Below are 18,240 nucleotides of genomic sequence, written 5' to 3'. Positions count from 1 at the left end.
TACAGAAACTGCAGGAATAACAGGGGTTAATGCAGCCAAGGGACAATACATTGTTGCCAGCCACAGGTCTCCTTGCTCTCACCTGATTGGATGTCAAAAGAGCGGGAATCCCAGGCATGGAATGTTGCTATGGGAAGTCAGAGAGGTTAAATATGCTCTGCATCTGGTAGGAGGTGTGCAGTGTCAGCTTGGAGTGTTTTCTGCGGTGTGTCCAGCTGTCGGTAGTGTGAGAGGGAATGGTGTTGCAGCAGCCCTAGACAGAGTGCACCCTATCTATTGGAAATGAGCAGAACAGAGTGACAGCAGTGTTGGAAGCTGTAAACCTTCACCAGGCAGAAGTTAGCAGTGCACTGGAGCCAAAGACTTGTTGGCAGTACTGATACAAGCTGCATCCAGTTGTCAGCAGAGGGAGATATGAGCTGTCACTATCTTGGAAGCTGTGTGTGTCTGAATTCTTTAGTATTGCACACTATTCACAGACACTGCCCTTATTGAACTTTTTCAGACCATATCAACTTCCTTAAAGTGTACCTCACCCTATGATGAGTGAGTCCTCAGCAAGTGCCACAGTTAAGCACTAAAGCCTGCTGCATATAGAGACTGAGAGACTTTTGGTTAGACAGAAACGGGGAGCACCAAGCAGCTATTAGAAGCATATAACTTGCCTCCCCCTCCCAGTATGATACAAGCTGTACCTATCTAATCGCTCTTTCAGTGTTCACTTCTCTGATTCTACCTCCTCTTCTCTACCTCTATCAGTTGGAGTACCGCAAGGCTCAGTCTTAGGTCCTCTGCTTTTCTAAATCTATACCTCCTCTCTTGGTAAACTAATCAGCTCCTTTGGATTTCAGTATCATTTGTATGCTGATGATACTCAAATCTACCTATCCTCCCCAGATTTGCCACCACCAGTATTGGCTCGTGTCACTGGATGCCTGTCTGCCATTTCATCTTGGATGTCATCTCGCCACCTCAAACTCAACATTTCCAAAACCGAATTAATTATTTTTCCACCAGCTAAGAGTAGTTACCAACCTGATATCTCTATAACTGTTGACAATGCAACCATCCACCCCACCCCACAAGCTCGTTGCCTAGGTGTCACCCTTGACTCTGAACTGTCCTTTGTTCCACACATTCAATCTGTCTCTAAATCATGTTACATGCACCTTAAAAACATATCCAAAATACGCCCTTATCTTACACAAGACACTGCAAAAACTCTAATTCATGCACTCATCATCTCCCGCATTGATTATTGTAATAGTCTCCTTACTGGTCTTCCCAAACATAGGCTATCACCACTTCAATCCATTTTAAATGCAGCTGCGAGGCTAATCTTCCTCGCCAGACGTTCTTCATCTGCTGATCCGCTCTGTCAGTCCCTCCATTGGTTACCGGTATTCTACCGTGTCAAATATAAAATACTTTTACTTACATACAAGGCTATTAACCAAACTGCACCATCATACATCTCCTCACTCATCTCAAAATATCTCCCTACCAGACCTCTCCGCTCTGCACAAGATCTGCGTCTCTCATCCACATGTATTACCTGTTCCCACTCAAAATTACAGGACTTTACCCGGGCTTCACCCACTCTGTGGAATGCACTCCCACGCACAATAAGACTCTCCTCTAGTCTCCAAACCTTTAAACGTTCTCTGAAAACTCATCTCTTCAGACAAGCCTACCACATTTCTGACCCACACACATAACCTTCACAGCTTCCCTATCAAGTTACATCCCCTCTGTACAGTCCACATAAACTCACATTTTGTCTTCCAACATTGCTGGGTGATCATATCATATACAACCCATTAAGAACCTAGCAACCTGGGGAACCATTATGTGACAAGTAGCATCTATCCTTGTGTATCAATGCCTATTTCCCTATAGATTGTAAGCTCGCGAGCAGGGCCTTCCTACCTCTGTCTGTCTGTCTGTCTTTACCCAGTTTTGTTCTATAATTGTTGTTCTAATTGTAAAGCGCAACGGAATATGCTGCGCTATATAAGAAACTGCTAATAAATAAATAATAACAAGTGCATATCCTGCCACAGCCTGCATGGTGTGAGGGATTATTCATGTCATCATACATTGAATGTGCAAATAAATGGATAGCATTATCATAACTTCAGAATTACAAGACTGCTAATACAGTTTGTCCATCTCTAAAGCCACATATACCTCTATTGTCTGTAGCTGAGTTCAATTGCCTGTAAATCGGAGGGTTGTGGACAGGAACTCACTGTGGAGATCTGATTTACAGTTATGCATCTGTGCAGTGCAAATGTTTCCTAGGCTGATTGAAGTGTAGTAATCTCCTGCTAGAGCTTGCACATCAAAAGAGCACCCTTCAGAGCTGCAACACTGTTCAGTGTTAAATTGATTCTTGCAACAAACATGGATTATGGATTATATTCTGATGAGTAGTGAATACACATGTGGGATTTTGAATTTTGGATAAGGGATACTCAACCTGTACTTCTAAATCGCTCTACCATCTAGTGGCTAAAACCAAGCTTAGACCTTTTCTGGGTTTTATATATATGCTTGTACTGTATATCCCTATTCAAATTGCTATTGACGTCACACTGGGATCTCTTATCTCACCCTGAACTCACGTGTGCCGGAACTATATTCCAGGGACATTTGTATGTTGAACTTTCATAGTGATATGGTATATATGGTTCTTGCTAATGTACTGAGATATTACTGTAACAGCTGAAAAGTCATTCATATTATTTGATATGCTGATTGATTGTGACTATTTCTACTGAAAGTGATTAATATTTACATGACAAGTTTTCAGATTGCATTCATCGTATTCTATGCTCTATTATAGCATTTATGTTATTTTAAAAAAATGTTCATAGAGGCCTTAAACGCCATATTCCAGACTGGGCTTGTGCTTCTCATCTATATCTCTGAAGCCACCAGCGAATCTGTAGTGGAGATCGTAACCTGATGACTTAGCTGAAGAACTGAGAGTTCCAGATCAGGTCAGTGAATTACCTCCACACCTCTCACTGCACACGGCAGGAAATCACATTAGTACATCTCCCCCTCAGAGTTTTTCACGGCACCCCTAGGTGAAGGCAGGGCCCAACTCTGAGAAAGGGTGACAACATGGACACACATACTGCGTCCTGGAGGTCTTACCAAAAAGAGACTCTCACCGCTACAATCCATTGTGAATGCTGCTGCAAGGCTAATTCTCTTTTCTAACCATCGTCTGCGGATCCGCTCTGTCAGTCCCATTATTGGTTACCTGTATTCTACCATATTAAATATAAAAAAACTACACCAGCATATATCTCTTCGCTTATCTCAAAATATATCCCAACCCGACCTCTTTGTTCTTCACATTCCATCCCATTCACGAATGTGGAATTTTCTTCGGACTGCACTTTAGTGTGTGGTATACACACCGGTACTTTGGTGGCCCCCAGAACCTCTAGCAGTATGGGCTTACACAATTGGCTGGAAACCGCAGGATCATTTGCAGGAGTAGTAACTGCAGGCAGATGCAGACTAGCAGGGAGACCGTTAGCTAGAGTATAACTGTAGGTAATAAAGTGTGCTCAGGACTCTGGAACTAGGGCCCTCATTCAGTGTGAATCGCATTTGCAACCGCTTTGCAAATGCGATCCTTAGCAATGCAACTGCAGCAGGAGGTGTCACACACCTCGTGGCTGCATTTGCGATCGCAGCACTGCAACCGGTGTTGCAGTCTGGGATCAAACATCGCGACCATCTGAGATAGCAAGCTGAGTAAGCCTCAGCTTACTCAGGCTGGCCGTCGCAGTGCAGCTTGTGAGGCCAAGGAAACTGTGTCTCGAGACACATCCCTTGGCTTCCCCACTTCTGTAAAATGGGGGCGACACGTCAAAAAAAACCCTCTACCCCCGAATGCCTTGGCTTATCAATCAGGCAGAGGCGTTCACAATACTGCTATGTGATTGCAGGACCCATTCTGTACATGCACAGAACGGGAAACTTCTCTGATGATCACGCCTGCGATCCATACTACATATTCCCCTAGGTGTAGTAAGGATCTCTCATCGGGATGAGTTTAAAATACCTTCCGTCGAGATCCTGGCGGTCACAATAACAACGTCATAAACCTGACAGGGGTACAATCCTGCCGCCAGAATACTGGCAAGGTAGGTAATTCTCCCTGTGAGAATAAAACCTGTGGTGAGCGAAGTGAGCCATTGTGCCCGCAGCATGGTAAGTGCAGCAAGCCCACAAGGGGCCCTGATACGCTCTCCCCCCTGCCAGCATTCTGGCGGTCGGGATGCCGCTGTCGGTATAGTGACAGGAGACATCCCATATTCTGAGATCCCATACCGATCCCCTCTCAGTGTACGAGTATGCAGACTGTGGATGTGGGCTACTCCAAAAGAGTAATGGGAATTCAGGAATGCAGCACAATACTTTATCACAGGTGGGATGCAGCCGAGGAATGAATGCACATATCTAACTCAGGGGTAGATGTATTAACCTGGAGAAGGCATAAGGAAGTGATAAACCAGTGATAAAGCAGTGTTAAATGCAAGATGATAATGCATCAGCCAATCAGCTCCTAACTATTAATTTACATATGGGAGCTGATTGGCTGGTGTGTTTAACACCTTGCATTTATCACTGGTTAATCACTTCCTTATGCCTTCTCCAGGTTAATACATCTGCCCCTCAGAGCTTGAATGTACAAGGATATTACACAATGGCTACCGCTTATTGAACCAATATCCACGGTAATGCATACCTCCTAACATGACCCTCTCCAGGAGGGACAAAATGCTCTGGACTTTTCTCTTAATTTGTGATTGCCGGCACCTGTTTTGAACAGGTTAATGGATAAGAAAGGTGTTTCAGCACAGGTGAATAAATTAAGAGGGAAGTACAGGAGCAGAGCATTCTGTCACTCCTGGAGAGGGTCATGTTGGGAGGTATGGTAATGCATACCTCCCAACTGTCCCTATTTTCTTGGGACAGTACAGTTTTTTGGGGACTGTCCCGCTGTCCCATCTGCTGGCCTCAGTGTCCTGCGGTGGTGATGTGTGTGTGTATATATGTGTGTGTGTGGGGGGGAAGCAGTTGGGAGGCTCCTGTCACTCGCTGTTCAGCGGTGAATAGACGCTGTGTGCATGCGCACATCGTAAATTCAGAGGGATATCAGAGGGACTGCGGGCATGCCAGCAGTTCACACAGCATTGACCATGCCCCATAGTGAAAATGGGGATTGAGGCACACCCCTTTCTATATGCCCTGCCCTCTTTTCGGCAGTGCATGGCTTAACTGCGCCAGGGAGTCCCTTCTCAGCATCTGCCTATGTTGGGAGGTATGCATAGGGGCCTTTACAAACTTTTGCCATGGGGACTACAATATATCTAGTTATGCCCCTGGACCTGATCATTGTAATGTGCTATAAAATGCATTGGAGAGCATTATAATGTTACATAATATGCACTCGGGCACTGTAATGTGGTAAAATATAAATTTGAGGTACTATAGGGTGGCATAATAAGAACTGTGGCACTGTAATGTGGCACAATATAAAGCTGAGGTACGATAGTGTGACATAATATGAACTGGGGCACAGTAGTATGGCACAGTAAGAAGTGGGGGCACTGCTGCAGAGGGGTGTCTCTCTAGAAGCATTGGGACAGGGGCCCTTTCAAAATGTTGCTATGGAGCCCAAAATGTTCTGATTACACCCCTGCCCACATGAAGCCTTTGGCTCATAAATTGTGTGTAAATCTGGCTTTGGTACTAGTCAGTGCCTCCTCAGCCATTTACCTCACCAAACGTCCCTGGTGTGTCTGTGTGTGTTAGCATTATTAGGCTGCTGGTAACACAGCACAGGGCACAGCCAAGGAGGTGGGAACCATGGGACCACACAGACAGGTTAGAAGTTAAATACTGACATGCTAAATGAAATATGCCGCTGTAATTTGGTAACATTCTTTAATGGAGCCCTAAGTCTGAAGACATATTAGTTACAGGATGACAGGCCTTCCTTACACAGAGAGCACAAGTGCACGAAAATCACTGGGCAGTGGGCAAGGCCATAACTAGGGTGGTGCAGCATGCAGAGGTGTAGCTACTGTAGGTGCCATGGTGCTTGGAGCAAGGGTATGTTTATTTAAAAATCCTAAATTGGTAACAGGGCTGGTTCTAGACCTTGTGGAGCTCAGGGCGAAAATTTCCTTTGCGCACCCCCATATATTTAAAATAGAGACAGTGTGCACCAAAGGAACGCACCAAAAATATAAGGCATGGCTTCATGGGGAAGTGGGGTGGCCACAGAATAATACCAATTCAGATTACACTGTGCAGTATTCAGTTATTCACATTACACCGCACATTACTGTCCGTTATTCACAGTGCACCACACAGTAGTACCCCTTATACACTTTACACCACACAGTAGTACCCCTTATACACTTTACACCACACAGTAGTACCCCTTATACACATTACACCACATAGTAGTACCCCTTATACACTTTATGCCACACATTAGAGCCTCTTAGGTGCTGCAACAGATGGGGCAGAGGGAGGCGCTGCAGCTGCTGGGGCTGAAAGAGGTGCTGCAGCAACTGAGACAGAAAGAAGTGCTGCAGCAGCTGGGACAGAGAGAGGTGCTGAAGCTGCCAGGGCAGAAAGAAGTGCAGCAGTAGTGAAGGCAGAGAGTGGGACATGCAGGACAGAAGTAACCCTACCGCACAGCTACAAGTAGACAATGAGACATAAAGAGGACGGCAGAGCTTCGGCTTGTGCTGGCTGTCAGTGTTTCCTGCTGTCGCCTCTGGCTTGCCCAGTCCCTACCTAGTCTTCAAGTCTGAGTCATTGTGCACCCCTCTGCTTCTCCTCCTCCTGTGCTGCGGCTGCTGGTACAGCGGGCCACGAGATAGCAGACAGAAGGAGGGGAGCAGGCGGCGGCGTGCCCTCTAACTTTTCCTGAACCCGGAGCTCGCACTCCACCAGAGCCACCCTCGCTACAGCCCTGGCGGCATGTCCCACTGCACGGTAAGGGGAGCAGTTCTGCAGAACCTGTCAATTTTCTGTTTTAATCAATCTCACTTGCATCTTACTTCTCATTAATCCCCGAAAACACCTAGCTGCCCCCATCTCCTCCTCATGTTCCTAATCACCTTCAGTCGCACACCCCATGGCATTGCAGGAAAAGACTACCTTATACCCCTGTTTTGCAACCTGCACACCGAGACATTGGCGATCACAGGTAAAAAAATAAAAATCCTGATTCATGCCCCTTACATTATTTGTCATTTATCCTCCTTATAGTAATGCCCCTTACATATTATGCCACACAGTGCAATGGCCCTTAGACATTATACCACACACCATAATGCCCATTACACAATATGTCACACACCCAAAATGCCCCTGACACATCGTAATGCTTGTGACACATTATGCCACACACCGCAATGCCCGTTATAAATTATGCCACACACTGCAATGCACCTGAAACATTATACCACATACCATAATGCCTGTGACACAATATGACACGCATCACAATGCCTGTTATACATTATGCTACACACTGCAATGCCCCTGAGACATTATACCACATACAATGCCCGTGATACAATATACCACACACACCATCATGCCTGTGACCCATTATGACACACTCCGCAATGCCACTGGGCACCAGGGCTTGCATCATGTCCCTGTTTGAAAAATATGTGTGTGTATGGGGGGAGGGTTGCCAATGCTTTTTTTGCTCCAGGCCACCAAAATGTCTAGTTCCGGCTCTGGCAGTGGGTGTCGTAGGGCAGTTGAATAAGATTGCTATAGAAAGTAAAACTTTCCATACTCACATTAAGTGAGCAGCAATAACATTGAGATGTACACAGCACCAGAAATGCTGTTTTCTGGTGCTGTGTACCAGGCAGGAATAATACCAAACACACTACCACCAAAAGAGGTATATTTAAGTCGAAAAGGGACAACAAGGGGTTCCACTTTAATGTGGAGATATCTTTAACAATATCCGTCTATCATTTACCATGTATTGATGACAGGAAATAGGTTTAGATTTTTTTACTATTGCTCATTAAGCTGGGCATACACTATACAATTAACCAAAATTGTATAAACAACAGTTTTTGGGCCTAATTCAGAGTTGATGACAGCAGAAAATTATTAGCAGTTGGGCAAAACCATGTGCACTGCAGGGGGGGGGGCAGATGTAACATGTGCAGAGAGAGTTAGATTTGGGTGGGGTGTGTTCAAACTGAAATCTAAATTGCAGTGTAAAAATAAAGCAGACAGTATTTACTCTACACAGAAACAAAATAACCCACCCAAATCTCTCTCTCTCTGCACATGTTATATCTGCCCCCCCCTGCAGTGCACATGGTTTTGTCCAACTGCTAACAAATGTGCTGCTACGATCAACTCTGAATTACCCCCTTTGTCCGTTACCCAGTGTTTGGGAGCAAATGGTCGTTTGTCATTTGCTCTCATCAATTACCAGATTTTCATTCCAACCAGCCAGATCTGGCAGATTATCTGCCAGATAATTGTATAGTGTATGCCCAGTTTAACAGTGACTTTTTTTTTTTAAATATAAAGTTTCTTGGAAGGCCACAGAGCAGAGTTTCTCAAACGCAGTCCTCAAGGTACCTCAACGGTCCAGCGGTGAAGTGAGTGACACGCTAGATTGAGCCTGCATGCAGGCCTAATCTAGCACCGGCGATAGCGATGCGCGACCCCGCGCATCGCTATCGCTGGGGGGCATACACACGGCAGATCCGTGCTTAAAATCTAAGCAATCTAGTCAGATTGCTTAGATTTTCAATACGGATCTCTCTGTGTGCACCCCCCTTAAGAGTCAGAATCAGCTTCAATTTTAAAAAGTGGTACAGAACAGGGAGTGCTTTTATCCATTCATAATATACAGTAGTGCTGCCATGTTTTACATTGCAGTATTGACAGATGTTATATCTCTTCTGTAGTTCCCACTGAGCTCATTACTGACACAATGGGCCTGCTTCGGAGGTGGATGCAGTGGAAATATCGATACAAGCATATGAAGCACACTGTGCATGAATCCCAATAGTTAGAGCTCCGAGTCACACAAAGCATTCGGGTATAAGAGCTGTGGGGTTCAATGTGCATCCCTGGAAGGTAGCAGCTATAACCGTGGCTGCATCTTAAGATGTAGCATACTTGCCTACTCTCGCGGAATGTCTGGGAGGCTCCCGAAAACCGTCTGGCACTCCCGGCTGCCTGGCAAAATAGGCAAGTCTCCTGGAGCTGGCCTCCAGGAGCCCGCAGCCCCTCAGTAGCCGCCCACTCCCTACCATATCTGCCCGCTTGTGATGACACAATTAGCACTGCATTGCATCATCGTATCCCCACCCCCTGCTTCACAGTGCCGATAATCTAAGCATTTTATAGCGGGGGATGGGGCCACAATGATGCAATTTTGCCTTCACATTAGCCTATGCTGATGCCCTGCCCCCTTTGGGGCCAACCTGGATGACTCCTGCCGGAAGGGGCAGCCAGAAAGTCAGCAAGTATGAGCTGCAGTAGTGCTGACATGGGATGCCGTGTTCAGATGGAGAACTTGCACCTGCCAGGGGGCTGGTGCAAGCTTCAATGTTGCAACTGATTGTGCGTCTTAAGACACACTGATGCGTAATAGCACTGCTGCACTGGCCATATATTGGTAGTCTCAGTAGGCTGAGAATCAGTTGCGGCTCTAGCATAAAGGCACAGATATGGCTGCAGCAAAGGATGCAGCTGGTGCACCTCTGGGCATTGTACCTTGCAGACTTTCAGATTGTTTAGCTTTTATATTTTCAGTTTTACAGACAGGACCTAACAACATATTGATTGTTATTACTGGCAGAGAGAGCTATACAGAAAACATTTGTCAGACAAAAATAAATACGCAGCACAATCAATTCATACCCTCAAGTCTTTGTTTTATAACTAGTGATGTGCACCGGACATTTTCGGGTTTTGTGTTTTGGTTTTGGATTCGGTTCCGCGGCCGTGTTTTGGATTCGGACGCGCTTTGGCAAAACCTCACCGAAATTTTTTTGTCGGGTTCGGGTGTGTTTTGGATTCGGGTGTTTTTTTTTACAAAAAACCCTAAAAAACAGCATAAATCATAGAATTTGGGGGTCATTTTGATCCCATAGTTTTATTAACCTCAATAACCATAATTTCCACTCATTTCCAGTCTATTCTGAACACCTCACACCTCACAATATTATTTTTAGTCCTAAAATTTGCACCGAGGTCGCTGGATGGCTAAGCTAAGCGACACAAGTGGCCGACACAAACACCTGGCCCATCTAGGAGTGGCACTGCAGTGTCAGGCAGGATGGCACTTCAAAAAAATAGTCCCCAAACAGCACATGATGCAAAGAAAAAAAGAGGCGCACCGAGGTCGCTGGATGGCTAAGCTAAGCGACACAAGTGGCCGACACAAACACCTGGCCCATCTAGGAGTGGCACTGCAGTGTCAGGCAGGATGGCACTTCAAAAAAATAGTCCCCAAACAGCACATGATGCAAAGAAAAAAAGAGGCGCACCAAAGTCGCTGTGTGACTAAGCTAAGCGACACAAGTGGCCGACACAAACACCTGGCCCATCTAGGAGTGGCACTGCAGTGTCAGGCAGGATGGCACTTCAAAAAAATTGTCCCCAAACAGCACATGATGCAAAGAAAAAAAGAGGCGCACCAAGGTCGCTGTGTGACTAAGCTAAGCGACACAAGTGGCCGACACAAACACCTGGCCCATCTAGGAGTGGCACTGCAGTGTCAGGCAGGATGGCACTTCAAATTTTTTTTCCCCAAACAGCACATGATGCAAAGAAAAATTAAAGAAAAAAGAGGTGCAAGATGGAATTGTCCTTGGGCCCTCCCACCCACCCTTATGTTGTATAAACAGGACATGCACACTTTAATGAACCCATCATTTCAGCGACAGGGTCTGCCACACGACTGTGACTGAAATGACTGGTTGGTTTGGGCCCCCACCAAAAAAAGAAGCAATCAATCTCTTCTTGCACAAACTGGCTCTACAGAGGCAAGATGTCCACCTCATCATCATCCTCCGATTCCTCACCCCTTTCACTGTGTACATCCCCCTCCTCACAGATTATTAATTCGTCCCCACTGGAATCCACCATCTCAGGTCCCTGTGTACTTTGTGGAGGCAATTGCTGCTGGTGAATGTCTCCACGGAGGAATTGATTATAATTCATTTTGATGAACATCATCTTATCCACATTTTCTGGAAGTAACCTCGTACGCCGATTGCTGACAAGGTGAGCGGCTGCACTAAACACTCTTTCGGAGTACACACTGGAGGGAGGGCAACTTAGGTAGAATAAAGCCAGTTTGTGCAAGGGCCTCCAAATTGCCTCTTTTTCCTGCCAGTATACGTACGGACTGTCTGACGTGCCTACTTGGATGCGGTCACTCATATAATCCTCCACCATTCTTTCAATGGTGAGAGAATCATATGAAGTGACAGTAGACGACATGTCAGTAATCGTTGGCAGGTCCTTCAGTCCGGACCAGATGTCAGCACTCGCTCCAGACTGCCCTGCATCACCGCCAGCGGGTGGGCTCGGAATTCTTAGCCGTTTCCTCGCACCCCCAGTTGCGGGAGAATGTGAAGGAGGAGATGTTGACGGGTCACGTTCCGCTTGACTTGACAATTTTCTCACCAGCAGGTCTTTGAACCTCTGCAGACTTGTGTCTGCCGGAAAGAGAGATACAACGTAGGTTTTAAATCTAGGATCGAGCACGGTGGCCAAAATGTAGTGCTCTGATTTCAACAGATTGACCACCCGTGAATCCTGGTTAAGCGAATTAAGGGCTCCATCCACAAGTCCCACATGCCTAGCGGAATCGCTCTGTTTTAGCTCCTCCTTCAATGTCTCCAGCTTCTTCTGCAAAAGCCTGATGAGGGGAATGACCTGACTCAGGCTGGCAGTGTCTGAACTGACTTCACGTGTGGCAAGTTCAAAGGGTTGCAGAACCTTGCACAATGTTGAAATCATTCTCCACTGCGCTTGAGTCAGGTGCATTCCCCCTCCTTTGCCTATATCGTGGGCAGATGTATAGGCTTGAATGGCCTTTTGCTGCTCCTCCATCCTCTGAAGCATATAGAGGGTTGAATTCCACCTCGTTACCACCTCTTGCTTCAGATGATGGCAGGGCAGGTTCAGGAATGTTTGGTGGTGCTCCAGTCTTCTGTACACGGTGGCTGAATGCCGAAAGTGGCCCGCAATTCTTCGGGCCACCGACAGCATCTCTTGCACGCCCCTGTCGTTTTTTAAATAATTCTGCACCACCAAATTCAATGTATTTGCAAAACATGGGACGTGCTGGAATTTGCCCAGATGTAATGCACGCACAATTTTGCTGGCGTTGTCCGATGTCACAAATCCCCAGGAGAGTCCAATTGGGGTAAGCCATTCTGCGATGATGTTCCTCAGTTTCCGTAAGAGGTTGTCAGCTGTGTGCCTCTTCTGGAAAGCGGTGATAGAAAGCGTAGCCTGCCTAGGAACGAGTTGGCGTTTTCGAGATGCTGCTACTGGTGCCGCCACTGCTGTTCTTGCTGCAGGAGGCAATACATCTACCCAGTGGGCTGTCACAGTCATATAGTCCTGAGTCTGCCCTGCTCCACTTGTCCATGGTTAAGTGGACATTGGGTACAACTGCATTTTTTAGGACACTGGTGAGTCTTTTTCTGAGGTCTGTGTACATTTTCGGTATCGCCTGCCTAGAGAAATGGAACCTAGATGGTATTTGGTACCAGGGACACAGTACCTCAATCAAGTCTCTAGTTGTCTCTGAATTAACGGTGGATACCGGAACCACGTTTCTCACCGCCCAGGCTGCCAAGGCCTGAGTTATCTGCTTTGCAGCAGGATGACTGCTGTGATATTTCATCTTCCTCGCAAAGGACTGTTGGACAGTCAATTGCTTACTGGAAGTAGTACAAGTGGTCTTCCGACTTCCCCTCTGGGATGACGATCGACTCCCAGCAGCTACAACAGCAGCGCCAGCAGCAGTAGGCGTTACACTCAAGGATGCATCAGAGGAATCCCAGGCAGGAGAGGACCCGTCAGACTGGCCAGTGACATGGCCTGCAGGACTATTGGCTTTCCTCGGTAAGGAGGAAATTGACACTGAGGGAGTTGGTGGTGTGGTTTGTAGGAGCTTGGTTACAAGAGGAAGGGATTTAGTGGTCAGTGGACTGCTTCCGCTGTCACCCAAAGTTTTTGAACTTGTCACTGACTTATGATGAATGCGCTGCAGGTGACGTATAAGGGAGGATGTTCCGAGGTGGTTAACGTCCTTACCCCTACTTATTACAGCTTGACAAAGGCAACACACGGCTTGACACCTGTTGTCCGCATTTGTGTTGAAATAATTCCACACCGAAGAGCTGATTTTTTTTGTATTTTGACCAGGCATGTTAATGGCCATATTCGTCCCACGGACAACAGGTGTCTCCCCGGGTGCCTGACTTAAACAATCCACCTCACCATCAGAATCCTCCTTGTCAATTTCCTCCCCAGCGCCAGCAACACCCATATCCTCATCCTGGTGTACTTCAACAGTGACATCTTCAATTTGACTATCAGGAACTGGACTGCGGGTGCTCCTTCCAGCACTTGCAGGGGGCGTGCAAATGGTGGAAGGCGCAAGCTCTTCCCGTCCAGTGTTGGAAAGGTCAGGCATCGCAACCGACACAATTGGACTCTCCTTGGGGATTTGTGATTTAGAAGAACGCACAGTTCTTTGCTGTGCTTTTGCCAGCTTAAGTCTTTTCATTTTTCTAGCGAGAGGATGAGTGCTTCCATCCTCATGTGAAGCTGAACCACTAGCCATGAACATAGGCCAGGGCCTCAGCCGTTCCTTGCCACTCCGTGTCGTAAATGCCATATTGGCAAGTTTACGCTTCTCCTCAGACGCTTTTAATTTTGATTTTTGGGTCATTTTACTGAACTTTTGTTTTTTTGATTTTACATGCTCTCTACTATGACATTGGGCATCGGCCTTGGCAGACGATGTTGATGGCATTTCATCGTCTCGGCCATGACTAGTGGCAGCAGCTTCAGCACGAGGTGGAAGTGGATCTTGATCTTTCCCTATTTTAACCTCCACATTTTTGTTCTCCATTTTTTAATGTGTGGAATTCTATGCCAGTAACTATCAATAGCAATGGCCTACTACTATATATACTGCGCACAACTGAAATGCACCACAGGTATGGATGGATAGTATACTTGACGACACAGAGGTAGGTAGAGCAGTGGCCTTCCGTACCGTACTGCTATATATACTGGTGGTCACTGTCAGCAATCTGCAAAACTAAAATGCACCACAGGTATAGAATGTAGATGGATAGTATACTTAATGACGACACAGAGGTAGGTACAGCAGTGGCCTTCCGTACCGTACTGCTATATAAAGTATACTGGTGGTCACTGTGTCAGCAAACTGCAAAACTAAAATGCACCACAGGTATAGAATGTAGATGGATAGTATACTTAATGACGACACAGAGGTAGGTACAGCAGTGGCCTTCCGTACTGCTATATATAGTATACTGGTGGTCACTGTGTCAGCAAACTGCAAAACTAAAATGCACCACAGGTATAGAATGTAGATGGATAGTATACTTAATGACGACACAGAGGTAGGTACAGCAGTGGCCTTCTGTACCGTACTGCTATATATAGTATACTGGTGGTCACTGTGTCAGCAAACTGCACAACTGAAATGCACCACAGGTATAGAATCTAGATGGATAGTATACTTAATGACGACACAGAGGTAGGTACAGCAGTGGCCTACTGTACCGTAATGCTATATATTATATACTGGTGGTCACTGGTCAGCAAAACTCTGCACTGTACTCCTCCTATATAATATTATACTGGTGGTCCCCAGTCCCCACAATAAAGCAGCACACTGAGCACAGATATGGAGTGTTTTTCAGGCAGACAACGTATACTGGTGGTCACTGTCAGCAAAACTCTGCACTGTACTCCTGCTATATAATACAGCTGCTCCCCAGTCCCCACAATTAAGCAGTGTGAGCACAGATATATGCAGCACACTGAGCACAGATATGGAGCATTTTTTTCAGGCAGAGAACGGATAACTGGTGGTCACTGATCAGCAAAACTCTGCACTGTACTCCTCCTATATTATACAGCTGCTCCCCAGCCCTCCCCACAATTAAGCAATAGTGCACAATCAAGTTCAACAATAACGGAGAGGACGCCAGCCACGTCCTCTACCTAACATTTCCAATGCACGAGTGAAAATGGCGGCGACGCGCAACTGCTTATATAGAATCCGAATCTCGCGAGAATCCGACAGCGGGATTATGACGTTCGGGCGCGCTCGGGTTAACCAAGCCATACGGGAGAATCCGAGTATGCCTCGGACCCGTGTAAAATGGGTGAAGTTCGGGGGGGTTCGGTTTCCGAGAAACCGAACCCGCTCATCACTACTTATAACAGGGTGTATAATGTTGCCTATTGCAATACACATTTACCGTCTACAGCAGTGGTTCCCAAACTCGGTCTCAAGGACCACTAACAGTCCAGGTTTTAAGTATATCCATGCTTAGCTACAGGTGACTTAATTACAGTAGTACCTCAGTCACTTTGATTTAACCATCTGTGCTGAACCATGGATATATTTGAAACCTGGACCGTTTGGGGACCATGTTTGGGAACCACTGATCTACAGTAACATTAAACTGATAATGTTATTGTAAAATGGTTTTCTATGTATTATAACCCATATTTATAAAATACTTAATTACACAGCACTCTGGAATATTTAACTTCATAACTACAGTTCTTAAAAGGCTAATGACATGCTGGGAATATTTGTGCCATCTTGTATTAAATAGCAAAATGCACTTTCTTATTATGAAAGCAGTACAGATTTAGGAAAAGGACAGTTATATGATATCTTATTACAATGGTATGGCTTAGGACCATGTCTTATAGACAATTCAGTAACCTTCCATTATGACTTTTGGTATACATGTGAATGCAGTATTTGCTTTATTTTAGTAGTTAGGTTAAGTACTGTATATATATTACTTTTATTTTTGTTTCACAACAGGCAAAGTTTTGTTTGATGTATTACCTCCATATACTTGCTAGCAATTGAAACAGATTTGATGGAATATTTTCAAGCAACTGTGAAGTTCGAGTAAACTACAGCCTGCAACATTACATATTGAATGAACATAGTTCTAATTTCCTTTTTGTATTTCAAATACTTATCTTGAAATAATTATTCATTTACAAAGCAATATCATTTGCAAAATGCAAAATTAAATGGATTGTACAGTGCAGTTTGTCAGTTTTACAAAATCGGAACATTTCCATAGACATTAATAACAGCAGCCATGTACAATATTATTTAGTCATTTTTCTGATTCGTAAACTGACTTGTATATTTTTTTTTCTAGAACTTAATCATTAAATTAATTGTATTGTTTACTTGGAATATTAAGCCAGTTCTAGCATCTCATTAATTGCAACCAAGGACAGCTCATCCACCCTATCCTTTGTATCTAGATCAACTAAACTGAAGGTTTCATTGTTTTCTAAAAACAAATTATCAACCATAAAACACTACTGTAAGATGTATTCTTCAATACTAGAATACTGTCCAATCATGTTAAATATAAATAATCCATTCTGATCAAACAATATGTCAGTTTGCTGTGCTTAGATCCCTGTGTGTGTCTGCTGCCATAAGATGCAAACACAAAGCTTTCTACTTAGGAATATAAAGAGTCTTTGTAAAGTTCTAAATGTAGCATTGTGTAACTTATCAGTGTTTTGGCATTAAATAGACATATGAACGACTAGCTTATTCTGCTATTTTCCTGTAATAAATATTAATTACATTTAATACAAATATCACAATGGAAATGTAAATAATATGGGGTTAAGCTTAGCCTATGTAAGTGAAATATAAAGATAACCCCTTGCATATTTTAATGTAAATGAAAACATAAAATACTTTCATCTGATACATAAAATTTACCAAGCACTTTGTTTTGAACATTAACATTAATATTGGTAATAATTTGGAGCATTTCAAAGGTCTGGTCACAAAGTTACACTACGTAATTTTTTTAAATATACTTTAGCATACACATTCACAGCAAGCCATGTCGCACAGTTGAAATCTATTGTTATTTTAATGATAAAATTGTGCAATTAATCACGCTTTTTCTGAAAATATGAAACAAAATAATAAAAGATCTATATAATAGTATAAAATATATAATATTAATGTAACATGTGCTATGTAATAAAGAGTTTTAGATTTATTGCAATACTAAGAGATTGTAAATAGCTAAATAATTCTTGTAAATACTGTACATATAAAATGCACAATCATTATGTATTTAGGTGACTATGAGAATACTAAGCAAATTGAACAAAATCTGATCCTAGAAAACTGCCTATATAATATAGAGATAGGTTATCTGGGTATTACGCTATGCACTAGCCATAGGGTGTAGTACAGTACCTACCTGCAACTTTGTTTCCACAAGTGGTAGTCCAGGTTCACTAGTCATCCACTCATAGGTGCCCCTGCCTGCATGTCCAAATTTACTCCAGCTGCTGTCCAAGAGCCACCGCATTCTTTCAAGAAATGCTTCTGTTGCCTAAATTCCAAACCACAAGGTTCTGTCTTTCCCACAATTCCTCTCTTTGTCTGCCCTGACACAGCTGGTGTCCTGGGAGCTAATGATCATTGGTATAAGTTCTTTCAGCGTTATTAACAACAGTGGAAAAATAACACAGCTAGGCTTCAATATCAGCCCAAGTCAATCTCTCTGGATTTGTTACGGTGGCCTACATTACCAGAAAGCTGGCATCAGGTATCAGGGAAGGGCAGGGCTTTGATTGGATAGCCCGCTGCATTAGGATTATTAAAGGAGAATTTACCAGCACATGGTCTGACTCTGAACAAATAACCTTCTAAATTTAGATTCTGTAGTAAAAAGAACCTTTAAAATCACCCCCATGTGATAGAAAACAATACAATTCTGTCTTTCTGTGAAGTTCTGGTGTGTGATGCACAGATGTAAACAGTGTAATGTTACTCAGGGAAGAGCAATACAGGTCAGATTCAGCAAGGACATGGGATAAGTGACATGCTGAATT

General features: G+C 44.4%; 1 protein-coding gene across 1 annotated transcript in view; it reads right to left on the bottom strand.

Moving 5' to 3' along the window:
* SMIM28 (small integral membrane protein 28) overlaps positions 1 to 17,904 on the bottom strand; it is a 71,524-nt gene extending 53,620 nt beyond the window's left edge. The window contains exon 1 of the mRNA XM_063919728.1: positions 17,604 to 17,904. Within this exon, the coding sequence (XP_063775798.1) occupies positions 17,604 to 17,714 (111 nt within the window). The 5' untranslated portion in view covers positions 17,715 to 17,904. The remainder of the gene's footprint in view (positions 1 to 17,603) is intronic.
* Positions 17,905 to 18,240: the final 336 nt, after the last annotated feature.

Source organism: Pseudophryne corroboree, chromosome 4 (assembly GCF_028390025.1).
Source record: "Pseudophryne corroboree isolate aPseCor3 chromosome 4, aPseCor3.hap2, whole genome shotgun sequence".
NCBI lineage: Eukaryota > Metazoa > Chordata > Amphibia > Anura > Myobatrachidae > Pseudophryne > Pseudophryne corroboree.
The sequence above is the reverse complement of the archived record's forward strand: the minus strand, read 5'-3'. Positions and strand labels throughout refer to the sequence as shown.